The 16876-nt window shown below is 43.7% G+C and overlaps 1 protein-coding gene and 1 long non-coding RNA gene across 3 annotated transcripts; one reads left to right on the top strand and one right to left on the bottom strand.

Moving 5' to 3' along the window:
* Positions 1-37: 37 nt before the first annotated feature.
* Positions 38-16018, bottom strand: RAB5B (RAB5B, member RAS oncogene family). 2 transcript variants are annotated; one of them, XM_003988870.6, is made up of 6 exons: positions 15881-16018; positions 5430-5692; positions 4208-4359; positions 3694-3816; positions 3053-3146; positions 38-2716 (listed from the first exon to the last, which is right to left on the bottom strand). In XM_003988870.6, exons 2-6 carry the CDS (start codon positions 5590-5592, stop codon positions 2601-2603), a joined length of 648 nt encoding a protein of 215 aa, XP_003988919.1. In that variant the 5' UTR covers positions 5593-5692; positions 15881-16018; the 3' UTR covers positions 38-2600. The 2 variants fall into 2 exon arrangements, with proteins under 2 accessions (XP_003988919.1, XP_006933859.1); XM_006933797.5 differs by lacking the exon at positions 15881-16018 and adding an exon at positions 6550-6838.
* Positions 4272-6592, top strand: LOC123386612. Its single transcript, XR_006600784.1, has 3 exons — positions 4272-4390; positions 5322-5421; positions 5842-6592. It is a non-coding gene; the product is annotated as an uncharacterized LOC123386612 (long non-coding RNA).
* Positions 16019-16876: the final 858 nt, after the last annotated feature.

Below are 16876 nucleotides of genomic sequence, written 5' to 3'. Positions count from 1 at the left end.
AAAAGAAAAAAAGAAGCAACACTCCAATACACTTTTCTTTTTTTTTTTTTTTCCTTTTTTACTTACATTAAATACATCGGTAAATCAGCAGTCGCATTCTGTTACCACGATTGTTATGTTGGGAGAGGAAGAAAAGGGAAAAAAGGCAAATGCTTTCTTAGAAGAAAAAAAAAGGACACCCCCCCACCCCCGCCTAAAAAAAAAAAAACAACTGATCAGAAGGGAAGAAAAAAAATGAAGAGCTGGGAAATAAAAACTAAGATCCCCAAGCCCAAGAAAGCTCAAAGGAAAGCAGAAGAACTGGTAGGAAGTAGAAGGAAAGCAGCAGATAGGCCTAAAAGCTAAGGCCAATCCTGTTCCTAAGGGGGCTGGGGAGGGGAGAAAAAGCCTGGAGAAATAAATGGTTTCCCAGCCCCAAGGCAATGAACCACTTCACTCCCATTCCAGGGGGAAAGATGCACAGAGAAAAACAAACAAACAAACAAAAAAAACCCTTCATTTCTAAGGAATTTAAGAGAGCGATCCTAGTTCTTCCACTTATAAGGATGCACTGGGTGCTTTGGGGGGCTAGTGGGTGCTGGGAAAGGAAGAGAAAAATATATGTGTTTCAGGGCCACGGGAACTAAGGCTGCCCCTGGAAAAGGAAGGGAATTGAGGCCTAAGTGGAAGAACCTAAGCTGGGTCCTTCAGAATCTCAGCTTCAAGGATTTCTCAGCTGCTCTGGGACAGAGGGCAGTCTGCAAATCAAAGGGTAGAAAGGTTCCAATCCTAGGTCACTGTGACCTTTCCTATCTTACTTCCCCCAATTTTCCCAAAATCCTGGGCTGGAACAAGAAGGAGTTTAGAGCTCTCTCTTGCCTTGATGGCTTCACAAAGATATGCTAAAACACCGGATGAGAGAAGCCAAGAAGAGTGGCTAGAGATTTAGAAGGGACCAACATCCTCTGGTGACATGAGACAGCTGTGATGGACCTTCAGTGGCAGTTGTTCCCTGTCCACAGGAACAGGTGTTATGATTTGAGGGGTCCACAAGTAGGCCTGTGGTATTAACTTCTAGTGGTACATGGATTAAACCACTGGCTGGGGGTGGGTGAGTATGAGGATAAGAATCGGGGGACTAAATGGAAGATACTAACAAAGGAGAAAAGAAACAGGGCCTGATTGATGGGAAGTGGAGGACAGAACAGACTGTACAATGGGAATAAAGATCATACCTATTTACAGGGAAGTAGAAAAGACACAGTAATGGTTGGATCAAATTGAATGTGAACCCTAGGAAAGGACAGAAAACTCCTCCCTCCTGCCTGACACCCCTCTTCACTCCCATACAATGGCCTAGGCTATCCCGAGACCACTCTCCAGTTGCTCAGTTAATTCCCCAGGAAAGGCAAACCTATACTTGAGAGCTAGGTTGGCAAGAATATAGGTTAAGAGTCAGAGCTGGAGGAAGCAAGCAATGGAGACTGGACTTGAGTAGCTGCCACTGGTCCTGTTCTCTACAGCCCCTCCCCAAACCTCATATATATACTACCTTGGATTCCATTTAATTAAAAAGGTGAGAGGGCAGGTAAATCAATCAAAACCCCCATAAAACAAGTATCCCAACTGAACTACCACCAATTAAAGTGCAAACTGCAGGGGAATATAGTGGCTGGGGCTGAGGCCATCTAAAGGCCAGAGAAAAAAATGCATATGTATAAATCAGAGGATGGGATTCAGAAACTGGTCCCTCCTCTAATTAGATCACAGCAGAGCCAAAGATGCAGGCAACCAGTGAAGATTCTTTGGAGGACTCTGGGGTCCAGAGTCTCCCCCACTATGGGGGAGAAGCTACCTAAGAGGCTGGGTGAGGGGGAAATCAGGCCTTGGAACAGTTCCAGAGCCACAGGTGACACTGCATCTCCACCTCCTCTACCTCTGCCCAGTTAGCTAACAACACAACTCCCACCTGGTACCCGAGAGCTTGCCTTCCCATTCTCATCTCTACCTAGAAACACCCTCCACAAGGCCAACTCATGGAGACTGCAGTGTTTTCAAATACGAGAAACTCCAACCAAATAAAAACAAAAAGGAAAGGTTTCCTTACTCCCTCCCGCTCTGAGCCTTACTCTCCCCCAGGGCCCTTTAATGTGACTGAACTGGAAACCTCCTTCCTCAGTTCCTGGGTTCACCACCTTCTCCATCCTGGGGAGAGGAGGAAAAGGGGATCAAGAACAGGGATTGACCAAAAGCAGAAGGGGAAGGGGCAGGAGACAAAAAAATGTTTTCTGGAAAAATGAGGAGGAGGAGGAAGAGGAAAGATAAGTAGGTCACTGTCTTGCACCTATAATACAAAGTGAAGAAAGTTTGTTTTGGAAGGTAAGTCCTGGGGGATCTGACCCCCAAGCCCCAGAGTAGGGGTAGGAGGCCAGTGGCAACAGCTGCCTGGTGTTGGTTGCTGAAGCGTTAAAAAGTGCCATGACGGAGCTGTCAGGAGGCAGCCCTTGGGAGCCAGGGCTCAGTGTGCTGTTACCGTAGGGGCTGTGTGCTGAGGGGTGGGGATGGAGGTTATTTCTTAGCTCTCGTGCTAGCTCCATACTTGTTTGCTGCTAGCCACCCCCTCAGTTGCTACAACACTGGCTCTTGTTCTGCTGGGACTGCTCATGGAGATCCACACCCCGGCTTCGGCCTGCTGCACCCCCCAGATTCTGGGGTTCACTCTTTGGCAGCTTCTTAGCTAGAGATAAAAAGAGAAGGGAAAAAAGTATGGTAGATTTTACTCATCTCTCCAAAAAGACTATTGGGTGGGGGAGTGATATGGGGAAAGGGGAAATGTGAGAGATTAAAAGAATGTTTTGAAGAGGGGAAGGTTCACTTTTGTAAACTACATTAAAGATGTGGGAGGATGGGGGCTAAAGCTGTAGCCAAAGGATGGAAGTCATAATGGAAAGTTATTTCCATACCTAGTTTTCACAGCAGGAGACACTCCCCTCTGTCTTTACGACTTGGGCTAGTGATCTTGCCAAGAGGCAAGGCAAAAAGACAGGAAGACCCCAGGCTGTTCTGACCTTACCTATTGCCAGGAAGAGATCGTTCACGTTCATAGCTGTCTTGGCTGAAGTCTCCATAAACAATAAGCTGTTGTCATCTGCATACGCCTGGGCCTCCTGCAAGGGGTGGGTATACTGGTACTCAGAATGTAAGACAGGAACAAGTACTGTCTTTCCACTTCCATGTAGCACCAGAACTAGGTAGTATCCTAGGTTTAATTGCCCTCTGAGCCAGCTGGCTCTGGACTCATATTTTGGACGACTTCCTCAAGGATAACTCATGGTCTAGACCATTTAATCCAACAAGCAGATATCAGGAATCTTGATAATGAGGGAGAAGGTAAATTGGTTGGGGGCTTTTAGGTTGTGACACTTGAATAGTCCCTTACCTCAAATTCACCTGCTCTCTCTTTCCTGTTTTCACATTGATACCCCTATAGCTGGTACTCCCCTACCCCTCTGCTCTGAAGTTTTTTTCTGACTCCTCTAAAATCTCCTGGCTGTCATTAGGGTCACAGTATTGTTGTATTTAGCCTGGTGTGGAACTGGGGAATGGAGATGATAAATGTCCTCAGATGAGGTTTTCAGAGAGGGCAGGTTTGGGGACTAAAGATCCCAAGTACAGAGGGAGTGTGTTACAGAGGGATTCTATGGGCCAACTTACTTCATACTCCACCATGCGCTTATTGGCCAGGTCAGCTTTGTTCCCTGCCAGGGCAATAACGATGCTAGGACTGGCCTGTCGCTGTAGTTCCTTTACCCATGTCTTCGCCCGGGCGAAGGTTTCCTAGGAAAACATGAGGAAGAGAAGGTAGGCTAGAATGACTGCCAATCTAGGCCCATCACCTTCTTTTTTTTTAACTTAAGATTTTATTAAGTAATTTCTACACCCAACGTGGGGCTTGAACCCACAAGCCCAAGATCAAGAGTCACATGCTCCACCGACTGAGCCAGCCAGGTGCCCCAGGCCCATCACCTTCAAAACCCTGTCTCAAAACTCACCTCTTCTAGGCAACCTTCCCTCACTGAAACCACTTGTGTCATTACCTCTGTCTTACCAGCACTTGGGGGTAGAATTTATACTCTTATTTTATTTTGCCATTTCAAGAACTTGTTTTTTCTTCCCCACCTAATTTAATTCCTATTAATAAAAGCAAGAAACTTCACAGCCCACTTACCTGATTAGTAATGTCATAAACCACAATGGCAGCTTGGGCACCTCTGTAGTACATGGGGGCCAAGCTATGGTATCGCTCCTGCCCAGCTGTGTCCCAAATCTCAAACTTGACTGTTGTGTCATCTAGACAAACAGACTGGGTGAGGAAGGCCGCTGTGGATGAGAGAATGGAGGGGAAGAAGTTGTAAGTAGGAGTATCAATGGGAAAATCCCAGCCCCCTTCATAATATCTCCATTCTCAGTCTAAGACCAGTTACCAACCAGGTCATTCAGCTAAGGAAAAGGTTTAGAGTTCCTCTCCTTATGTATAGGTCTTAGAACCAGGATTAAGACTGCCCTTGGCTAAGTCCTTCCTGCCAGAAGTTCCTCTAAGTAGTGGGGGCACATAAGCTATGAATGTTAGAGAGAGGAGCTGACACTTATCTCTCTTCTAACCAAAATAGAGGAATAAGGGATAGTGACAGAAAATAAGTTTCAAAGGTCACATCAATAATTAATTAGAAGATTTTAAAGACTGATGACAGATCCCACTATTAGCAATAAATTTGGCTATTTTTTTATATAATCTTCTGCTGGTCCAAGAACACTGCATTTCCAAGGTTACTAGTAAAAGTAGGGAAGGTGTAACATGGGAGTTCTCATAAAAGATCTTTTACTGAATTACCGCCCTAGGGAGTAGTAGAAGGGAGACGGTAGCAAAGGTGGGAAAGGCAGATGTCTTTTATCTTTTATATTTAGTTCCAGCCTCTTCTACAGAGCTTTTCCAAACATACATGTCTACACCTCCACCAAATTCACCCTACTTCCCATACTGATCAGTACATCTAGGGCAGGGCCCAAGCATGACAGGATAAAAATGTTCCCCAGGTGATTCTGATGTACACTTTTGATTATGAATCACTGCTTTAAGCCAACCCTGCTCAAGATGACACTCAACTAAACTTCAATTGGATTAAGAGGAAAGTGAGAGGAAGAAGACAAACAGATTAAAAAAAAATTAGTGATTTTCTTGGTGTGCAAAGGTCAACCTTTCTAATTTTCTTCTAGAAAGCAAGAGGACAAACATATCTATTTTTTGGCATTATGACAATTTTTTTTTCTTCTGTTTTATAAAGGATTTCTGTTCCAGAGAGCTAAAAAGGCCAGCTCCACAATCAGGTCTCTAGATCTCCCTTCAAAAAGCCTCACTAACGCTGAACCTCCTCTTTCCCTGAGGTACTCACCTCCAATGGTGCTCTCTTGGTACTCATGAAACTGCCCTTTGACAAAACGTAATACCAGACTAGACTTCCCCACTGCAGATTCACCCAGCAGGACCAATTTGAACTGGCATATTTTGCTGGCCTGGGGCTGCCCATTGGGCCTGGCTGTGCTTCTGCTAGTCATGGCTAGATTATCCGAATGGGAAAGGGTGGAGGGAGGGGGGATGCCACAAAGCGGCAAAGGGGGAAGGGGGAAGGGGAGGGGACTTCAGGCTTCAACAGTCCTGCAAGAAAAAAAAAGTGGGTAAAATTAAACACCGGGCCATTGCTGCTGCAATCAGTTTTAGAGAAAAGATAAATCTCCTAATTTCTTTGCTCCTATGAGGACTTAATAATTAAAATCAACCCCATTAACCCCATCAACCCCACGGAGAGGGTCCCAGGTAGCTGACACTCAGTGGTAAGAATGCGGAACAATAAAATAAAAATTGCATCGGAAGTGGAGTCTGCCCTACTACATAATCTCCAACTGCTAAGGGAGCTGAAATGGAGAGACTGAAAATGGTATGAAGCAAGTTTATTTCCCATTACTTTTCCACCAGATCTTCAAATAGCAAATTGATCAATTTTTAGTTGGCCCGAAGAACACCCAAATCTACCCACAAGTACCGTAGACCCCCAGTTATCTCCTTGGTATCCCTGGTGCTGTCCTTCCCCTCACCCCCATCTTTTTTCTAGCTTTCAAAATGAGAGATGCACTCTAGGGGTGTGGGATGAGTCACCCCTCCCTAGGAGCAGAGGGGTAGCTTCTGGGCCCATATCCTTCATACACAACCAGTCTTCTTGATGTTTCTGAAACTCTAACCAGGGTCCATTTGCCAGAAAAATCTGTCCTTTAACATTTCTGGTCAAAGGTGAGTAGAGAAATAGACCATAGACAACTAACAAACCACATTCAGCATCAACTTTCTTTTTGCTCCTGCCACCTCTCTGAGTCTGAGAATCTACCATGTCTAAGAATCAGTAGGCTTAACCTCTCAACTTGCAGCTGTCTTCCTGGTGCCTAGGGATTAGATTACTCTCCACACTAAATGGGCCTAACAGCTGTAGCCCTCCAAATTTGAAGCAGAGAAAGGTGTACCTTTTGACACAAGCAGGAGTCTCCAGAGGATGATGCAGGGATAAGTTTTCAAGCGATAAACATTTGATGAAAAGAAACTGAACCACCTTTTTTTTTTTTTTTTTTTAAACCTCCCAAGGAGCTTGGAAAGCTGGTGGTAGAAGAGGAGACAGAGACAGAAGTGGAGACTTCTGAGAGTCTAATCATCCAAACCTGAATATACTTCATCATTCTGATTCTGAGGGGAAAGGAACTATAAGATTCAAAGGTGTTATCATGATTAGAATATGCAAAACTTCTGTCCAAAACCTAAGCATTACTTTGGTTGTACTTTGTTCAAATTAATCTTTCTGTTCTCCAAGGCTGATTCTAATAACTCCATAAACATACTTTATGGCACGTGGGGAAACATTATTTTGTCACTATAGCAAGATGCTTTGGAGTCAAATCAGCGTTAACAATCTGTAATTCTAGTAAAGATAGAATAAAGATAGTAAAGAGAAAAATTATACAGGAGGCAGTGCAGAGGAACAAAGACTATGAAGTCTAATTCACTGGGTTTATTTTACAGTTTTGCTTACTACCTGTGAAGCTTTGGGCAGATTACTAAATCCATCTGTGCATTTCTTTCATCTGTAAAATGGGATAATAGTTTATGGGCTGCATAAAGCTGTTGTGAGGACTGAGATAACACAAATAAGTATTGACAGGGGCATCTGGGTGGCTCAGTTGGTTAAACTTCTGACTCTTTGATTTCAGCTCAGGTCATCATCTCATGGTCGTGAGATTGAGCCCTGCCTTGGGCTCCATGCTCAGTGTGGATCCTGCTTGGGATTCTTTCTCCCTCTTTCTCTGCCCCTCCCCAGCATGCGCATGTTCTCTCTCTCAAAATGAATAAACTTAAAAAATAAATATGCGGCAAAAAGTGCTTCATGAATATTAAACCACTAATCATTTTGTTTGAGTGTGCATGTGTGAGCTGGGGAGGGAGAGAGGAGAAAGAATCTCAAGCAGGCTTCACACCCAGTGTGGAGCAAAAGCTTGACATTCTATCTCTGGACCCCGAGATAATGACCTGAGCTGAAATCAAGAGTTGGATGCTTAACCGACTGAGCCATCCAGGCACTCCTCATTATTAACGACATCAAGAAATTTCTCTGAGCCTTTCCTTCCACCTTTATAAAATGGAAAAAACACCTAACTCACAGAGTAGAAATAAAGGTTAAGGAAAAGATATATTTAGCATAGTGCTAAAAAATAAGTATTGTTGGGGAGTCTGGGCAGCTCTGTCGGTTAAGCATCCAACTCCTGGTTTTGGCTCAGGTCGTGATCTCAGTCATGAAATCGACCCCCCCCCCCCCCGGCTTTCTGCCCCTCTTCTGTTCGCACTCTCTCTCTCAAAATAAATAAACTTGAGGAAAAAAAGTATTATTTAGTGGCCCTGATTTACAGAAAAGATCAATGAGAACTCCAAAAAGTCCCAAAGTAGGCTAGATTAAGACAGAGGAATGTAAGAAATTACTCTGATTCTACTGGGTATTTTATATTCCCCAGGCCAGTGAGTCCTACGAATCCAGATACACACAGGCTATTTTGTGGTGTTTTCAGTGGTTCATGAGGAAATGGTAAAAATAAAGACGATATAGCAAGTTTTTCATAAAGCTAAATTTATTCAATTTAAAAGAATATTCTCTGTAACAAGACTTCTAACTTCTTACTTTCTTAGTATCAATTTCCTCTCAAAGGTAAATATGTATTATATAGAAAAACCTCTAACACCTATTGTTAAAAAGTTGTAGTACAAAACACATGGTTGGATCCTACATATGTAAAACAAAATTCTGCATATAAAACATTTTGGAAGAATGCATACAAATTTGTTAACAATTTTGTTAACTCTCTCTGAGGAGAGTAGGATTGAGGAGGGTGTTATGTGAAGGACTTAAGAGTTTTTCATTCTACCAAATTTTTTTTTTTTAAGAGGAAATATATATTTTTTAATTATATTTTTAGGAAGCATTTTTTTAAAGCTTTCTAAATAACTGTTTTAATGCTTTAAAAATATAATGGTGTTGATTGGCAATAGTAAGACTTCTAAATACCAGTATGTGGGAAAACAAAAACCCTCAAATTTAAATTAATTGGTCCACAAAATCCTAAATTCTGGGATCCAGTACTGCAAGAATCGGTATTAATTAGGTTCTTAGCCACTAGTCACAATGCTTTAGCTCTTTTTCAAACTGGGGGTTGTAAACCAATAATGACCTTGAAATCACTTGTGGATCATGATCAGTATATTAAAAAAAAGGGGGGGGGGAGTGCTTGGGTGGTTCAGTTGGTTGAGCATCTGACTCTTGATTTTGCCTCAGGTCGTGACTTCGTGGTTTAAGAGTTTAAGCCCCATCCATGTCAGACTCTGTGCTAACAGTGTGGAGGCTGCTTGGGATTCTCTTTCTCCTCTCTCTCTCAAAATAAATAAATAAATGTTAAAAAAAAATTTTTTTAAAGAAAAAAATAAGTATGTTGCAAATAAGAATCATTTTGTGAAAATGTTTCACTTTATGTACACACATTGAATTATGATGTAAAATGTTTTGTTTTATTAGGAGTCATGATTAAAAAAAAAAAGTTTAAAAAACTGCTCTGGAGAGGCCTGACAAGGAAGGAGGGGTTAATAAGGATGGGAGGAAGTCTAGTCTCTTGCCAGCCTATAGGTTATGGTTACTGTTATAAAACTTCTAGATGAAATTAAGATGAGGGCTGACTATAGCTCTCCAGGGGTCAGAGGATTCTTCAACCCTGCTACTGAAGTTATGACACAATTATGAAAATGGGGAGTCAAATTAGACAGGGGCAGTCCCGTGTAGTGCTGGTAACGGCTTTGGAATCAAGCAAGGTTGGGTTTTACACTCTGCTTTGCCAGTTAAAATCTACTGTGATCTTACGCTACTCCCTTTGCCTTTCTGAGCCCTGGCTTCCTTATCTATAAGGATCTTTGGGGAGGGAGGGGGTTGGAAAAAGTAGTAAATAGTGAAATTTGAATTCATTTCCAAAGTTCTGGGTACATTTAAGAAATTCCTGGGGTGTCTGGGTGGCTTAGTCAGTTAAGCATCCAATTTCGGCTCAGGTCATGATCTCATGGTTCATGGGTTCAAGCCCTGTGTCAAGGCTCTGTGCTGACAGCTCAGAGCCTGGAGCCTGCTTCGGATTCTGTGTCTCCCTCTCTCTCTGACCCTCCCCTGCTTGCGCTCTGTCTCTCTCTCTCTCTCTCTCTCTCTCTCAAGAATAAACATTAAAAAAAAAAAAAGAATAAACATTAAAAAAAAGAAATTTCTTTCCCTTAGAGTTTCTCAGAATCTGTGAGAAATGATTTTTAAAAACATATTTATGTGGCACTTCATATACACTGTTTCATAAGAAAAGATAGGCCATCATAACTCTACACTTTAGAACAGAAAACAGATGACACAATAGGAAAAAACAGATGATAAGCTGATCAAGTTTCCTTTAGGTGACATACATATGCTATATTCTTTAAGACACAACAGGAAAAGTTACTAGATTCTTTGACTTATTTGCTCACCTTTTCTTTCTTTCCTTTTCCTTCCTTCCTTCCTTCCTTCCTTCCTTCCTTCCTTCCTTCCTTTCTTAAAGTAAGCTCTACATCCAAGATGGGTTGAACTCACAATCCCAAGATCAAGAGTTGCATGCTCTACCCGCTGAGCCAGCCAGGTGCCCCAATTATTTGCTTACATTTTCAACTATTTCAAAGCATGTGATCTAAGGGGCAGAACACTAAGCCTCAATGTTACTACTTTACAAGGAGAAAACATGGGAGTTAGAATGGACTGAATTTTCATAGGCACATGGCTCTAGGCCTGGGAAAATAGCAGTAGGGAGTAGGGGAAATGTGGAGATAGGAAACAGTCACAAGCACATTCAGGTTGCAAAACCCTTGTTACCCCCACAGACAAATCAGCAAACTTTCTTGCTACTAAGCAACCTTGGATTGTCACAGATTAGAAACTAGTGGGTTAGAAAAAACTACCTCCTACCCAATGTGTCACCTCAATAATATGTCTTACCTTCCCTGTTCACAGTAATTGATGGGCTGCCCATCACTGTGCCTTGATCTTCAACCCCAACATGTATATAAGGCTATTATGTTTTTTATGCAATAGCTAGACTCTCAAAAGATCAGGGGTACAGATGTGAAATAATATACATAAGATTCAAATGATTCCTAGTGGTGACTTTTTTTTTTCCTAAGAGTTGACAGTAGGCAAATGATCCGTTCAAAGACAAAACATAAACCACTGCCACCCAGCCAAGTGGTGTGATGATTACCTTCAAACCTGAGGCCAAAAAAAGGAGGACAAGGAAGTTATTCTTCCCTTCAACCCTTTCAGACTGGGAGAGAAAAAATCAGATTTAACTTCCCTTAGAAGTGCAGCTCCACAAAAATGGTTTATCAAATGACCATTAACTAGGGAGGACTGAGGTTTGACCATGGCATCAGCCCACTGGGGAGGGGAAGGTGGAGGATGAAGGGGTCAGTTCATTAGTTTGGGAAGCTCCCCTAAACGCTCAGGAAAAGTATGCATAGGAAAGGTTTCTCAGTTTGCTGGTTCCAGCAGAGCAAGACTCTATTCTTCAGCCCCCCTTCCACTTGGTATCTTTGAGTGTCTGAGCCAAACACATTATGAAGCCTCTAGAAGACTATCACCTATTAACAGAGACTAACTTCCAGATACATTGCCACTGGAGTCTAGCCCACACTCAAATGTCAGTCCCATAAGGTCAGTTTGCCAGATAAGAGGCAGTAGTCTAGAGGTCTAGTCCAGTCTCTTTATTTTACAGGTAAGGTAACTGAGGCACATAATATTAATCAACTTCCCAGGTGTTACCATACAGACAGCTATCACAAATAATATTAACTTGCCAGGTGTTATCATACAGACAGCTAAATCTCCTTTTGGTAAGTACTCCAAGTCATGTACTCTTGCTAGTAGTATACCACTATACCTCTTAAGGAAGCAGGAGATGCTAACTCTGAATTGAACCCTGAAGAGGGCACCAGGACTGGATCAAGAGCTTAGATTGGATAGTTTCTGCCTCTATTCAGTTTAGATAAGTACTTCCTTTGGGACTAAAACCAGGTAGACAGACCCAGGACTTCCCTGAGAACTAGAATCCAATTCTATATTCTTCTAACAGAATAATTCACTCATTACCATGCCTCTCTAGAAGGTCTTGACCAACTCTGCCAGGAAGGCTGAAATGGAAATAATTTAATGGAATAAATGATAGGGAAAGAGTGGTAACTTTTACAAGGGTCTGTGTGCTGGGTACTAATGTAAGAGATTTAATGATTAGGGAAGATAGGACAAAAGCCAGTGAATACCTTCAACTCTCAACTTCTTTTAGACCCCAAATTACTAAAATCTTGAACTGAGAGTTCTACTACTTGGCTCTTTCATTGTGTTGACCAATGTTAATTAATGAGTCACTGTCTTAAATGAGAGAGTCCTTCCACTTCCCCCCACTCTCCCTTCCATTTCCCTAAGAGGTAAAAAGCATACTTATCTCTTATCAGTATGGTAGTACAAACTCTATTGACCTAGGAAAGATTTGGAATGTCCTTCCCCACTTTGTGAGACCAGTAAACCCGTAATTTATCTTTTAAGGCCAAGCTTAAATGTCACCTTCTCTGTGAGACACCTTCTCACCCAGCAGAATTCATCAGTTTCCTCTGGGGTCCCCTAGAATTACGATGGTATTTCTATCACAGCATTTATTACATTATATGAGTTCATTGTGTGTGTTTGTTCTGCTGAACTATCAACCTCTCAAAAAGCGTTACTATTTTTTTTTATGTCACCTTGACTTTCCAGCACAATGCCTGGTCCCTAGTAGGTGTTCATTAAATGCTCTCTAAATTAATTAAGGCTAAAGCAGTCCTGCTTTCCTCCTTCATCTATTCTTCCCCTTTTTGTGCCACCTGGATAGCTTCTTACTCAGTTCCATTTGGGAATGTTTTTAATAGTCCTCAGAATACCAGTTCTCTCCCTGGCCTCTTTGTGATCTCCCTTGGATGGAGGGCCCCCTTGAGACCCAGCCCACAAAGTACTGTTGCAACTCACATGGGCTAACTGCTTTTCCTGTCACCCGTTACTATGCTCAGATGGCCTAATCACACCCAATATGTGGCCCTCCCACCTTAACACTGAAGCAACTGTGGCTTAAAACAAGTTCCCTGAGTTTTCAGTTAATGTTAAGTGTTAAAAAAAACTTTGGGTCATTATCTCTATTAATTCCTGAACTTGAGAAACACAAGTTAAAAAAACAAAAAACAAAAAAACCCACCATCACACCACCACAGAGTTAGAGGACATTCTGAAAAGGTATCCACTGCCCCTAAACCAAAGCTACAGCCTGGCTCAGAAATCTGCATACACTTTGCCCACCTGGTTGGCTCCTTACTAAGCTCAGTTACTGTTCAATGACTAATTCTTTCCTAAAACACTCTTGGGAAGTGGGAGTGTACTGTGTAGGGTTTTAAGGTATCCTTCCTCCTTGAGGGCTGTTGCATTTCCTTATTTTGAGTTTACTGTCTTACACTTTGGTTACTTTCCAATCTGAAATGCTTTAGGATTAGGGAGCAGCCTACACACTTGCTTCTCCTAACTTATATATCCTCAGAAGTCAAATTCGTATCAATGCATACAAACAAGCAAACTACAGAAAAGCAATCCTTGCTCCTGGGCAAGGTGAGAGTTAGAAGATAGGAGGTATGACTTGAAGGACAATGGGAAAGCCCTCTTCTCCAAATACATTTTTATAATTCTGGATCTGTGTCAGATTGTTTCTTGAAGGTAGACTTGGATTAAGAAGAAGGTGGAAAAGACAAAAAAAAAAAAAAAAAGTCTAGAAGAAAGGGACACGATACCATCAGGATGTAGAAAATGGCAAAGCCTGTAGAGGATTAAAACACAGACATAGACACATATCCACACAATTTTCTCTAGGACTGGCTTTGCAGAAGGAAAAGAAAAACTCCTGGGGGACATAATTGAAGTTTCTGAGGGCACTGTACAAAGGCTGGGCACATTAGAGGGCTTCTAGAGCCAGTAAGAACAAATTCAATTAATAAGGTGGTAGTATGAAATGTCCTAGCTGTACTGAGGTTTAGAGGAAAACCAATTTCAAATCCAGAGAAACCTGAGAGCTTCTCACATCACTACAGAAAGACAGATACAGGGGCCCCTTAGGAGAGCCACTGTCTTCTTTTGGGTTAATGAAAAGATATTCAATGAATGTCTGAACACGCAGAGGCCATGAACCAGAAGACGGAGGTCTCAAATTCCTCACTTTAGCAAAGATGCCAATAATTCTCCCAAACAAAAAGATTTACCTCAATGCTTCTTTCCTGCCCATAAAAAAAGTATTGGCCATCTATTTGGGCATTTCCTAGGATACCTAATGCACAACTGGGGGATGCTGGGGACGGGGGGGGGGGGGGTGCGGTGCTCTGTGCTTTAAGAAGGTGAGGAGGAATAACCCAAAGTATAGCTCTCTGCTTGTGTGAATTTGATAGAAGACAAAATGATCTGTGAAAGGAGCACAATAAATAAGAGAGTATCATTCCAGAAGAGAAAACTGGAAAGAATGAGAGACCAGAGTTTAGTGGGAACATGAAAACAGAATTGCCTTTGGTGGCACATCCCCCAAAGTAAGATTAGTCTGATCTGTTGTCTCTTATCTCTGACCTTTCTGGATAAAATGAGCGAAGTATGTGTGTGAAGATTTACACTTTTTACACTTCTGTACAGCCTGAGTATTTAAAAATATGTACATATTACTTATGTAATTAAGAAGAAATATAATCATAAAATACATTTGTATAAGAGGGTAAAAGGAGGAAGTATAAGGGAAAATCCAATAAACTCCAACTATAGGGGACTAAGGAGATCAGAAGACCATTAAAAATATATGGGAGGGGGGTAGAGAATGTGATTCCTGTGCCTTAGTAATCCATCTTTTTCTCTACTCACCCGTTCCTCATATGCCTCACTGTTTGACCCAACTTTTACCTGGGCTCCTGAAGAAGTAGACAAAGAATAGGGGTGATGCCAACCTTCTGGAATGGAATTTCTCACTCTTCCTCAAATCCCTTCCTCAGTGATATCACCTCATATTTCCAGGCTTGTTCCACCTAACCATTACCTGCCTGGGAAATACCCAAGTTGAAGTCCCATAAAAGTTTCACCAACTATGGTCAGAAGATCTGTGACTGGGGATCTCTTAAGCCCCTTTCCAGGGCGGATAATACAATCGCTGATCCCCTGCTTCTAGGTCAGAGATACTGTAACCACCATAGATCAGATTATTAAGTGAGAACAAACACCCCCCAAATCCAACTTCTTATTTCTTAGACAGCATTGCACCCTAACCCAGCTGAGGTTGGTAAGAAGAAACACAGACTGCACCTTAAACCAGTTGAAGCCAAGGAAAAGTGTAGGGAACAGTTGGAACAGCCAACAGTCACAATTTTTTTTTTTTTTTTAACTTTTGTCTTCATTCGCTACCCTGGGAGTACCAAAAAACTTCGAGTCACCACAACTCACCACTAAGGGGAACAAAAGAGTGGGTCCTTTCAAGACCCAGATCCTCCAGTCCACCCATGAGCATTCCCAGAAGCTCCCATAACTGATACCAGGCCCTGCTTCCACTTCTCCAACTAACTAGTCTTCTAGATTAGAAAAGCTTTCCTTCTTTGCCTCAGTTCTCCCTCAATGAACCCAAATCCCTCTCAGCTCAACTCAGAGCACCCTAGTTATTTTCATAATAGACACTTTCCCTGAAGAGAATGCCCCTTACCCAACTAAGATGCCTTCTCAGGCCCTTCCAACTAGACAGCTCGAAAGCCTCAGCCCCGGTTATCCTCGCGGCCCGGGCGTCTGGTTTGACCCCTCCGCACCTCCCGGCAAATGGGCTTACCTCACCCGTTGCCCCGTCCCTTTCCCCCAGCTCCTCCCTCCTCAGAGCTGCTCAATGAGGCCTGCCCCTGCCCTCACACAGCCCCGGGCCTCCCGCGCTGGCCCTCGGCCCCCGCAGGCCGCCAACACAACCCGGCCACCTCCCGGCCTCACCAACTTCGGGCTCCCAGCCCGCCCGGCCCCCTCCTCAGCGCCCCCATTAGGCCTGCCGGGGCCCGGCCCCCTGCTCCCCTCTCCAGTGGGCCGCCCTGACCCCTCGCTGAGGTCCAGACCCGCCTCTGCTCTCAGGCCAGTCCGCTCTCCTCTCCTGGGCGCCTCCGCCCCTGCCCTTGTGGGCTCCATCAGCCCGGTACCTGGGGCTCCGTCTCCCCCGTCGGGCCCAAGCCTGTGTCGAACAGACAAACAGCTGCAGCTCAACCAAACCTCCTGCCCCTCCTCCTCCTCCTCCTCCTCCTCCTCGCCTTGGGGTGGGAGCCCCAGCCAATAGCACGATTACCCGCCTACCACCAAGGGTGGGCGATGTGTGCACTAATCCGCCAATCCTCTGGAGAAAGGCGGGCCTCTTCCGGCGCCGTCACCAACGGGTACCAGCGAGGGACTGGACAGGCGGGGCTCCGGACCAATATAGAGAGGGAAACCTCGAAGATGGACGAGGTGAGGAGCCAGTAAAGAGTTAGCTTTCTGAGACAGGGGGCGGTTCACTGCTGACAGGCGTACATATCAACCAATAACATCTCGACGCCCTCATGACCCCGCCTTCTGACTCATAAACATCTAATCAGGTGAGTGATGGAGGCGGGTCCAAGTGAAGATTTAACCAGTACTGGGAAAATTCGGAACTTGAATGGCAGGCAAGGCGGGTTGAAAGTAGCCTTAGGAAGGCCGCTACTGACCTTCGCCCCTCCCCCCGAATTTGGCGGGGGCTGACTCTAGCTCCCCGCCCTTTATGACAAATTGGCGGCGTAAAGAGAAATATCTCACCTAAGGACCCGGAGTCCGGGAATTAAAGTATAGCTCACGTCGGTGCGTCCTCCTTTTTGTGGGGCCCCAGAAGACAGGAATTTTGCGGGTGGCTCGCGCCGGCGGTCTGAGATGTTTTTTGGTGGGGTTGAGACAGTGGCAACTCCCAGGAAGTGGTAGCTTGGGGGGACGTTAGCCCCCTTAATGATTTTTCATACAGACAATTTATATATTCTGAACTATATGTAAATGTGATTAAAGTATCTTTAGAAAACTGTGATACGCAACAAAAAGGAAAAACGACGAGCTTCCTGGGAAATGCAGTGTCAAGGCGAATTCCCACGGAGCCCGCTTCCAACCACATTGCTGCTCCTAAGTCCCTCCTAAAC

Source organism: Felis catus, chromosome B4, assembly GCF_018350175.1.
Source record: "Felis catus isolate Fca126 chromosome B4, F.catus_Fca126_mat1.0, whole genome shotgun sequence".
In the NCBI taxonomy this organism is placed as follows: Eukaryota; Metazoa; Chordata; class Mammalia; order Carnivora; family Felidae; genus Felis; species Felis catus.
Note: the sequence above shows the minus strand (reverse complement) of the source record. Positions and strands in the feature narration are given on the sequence as shown.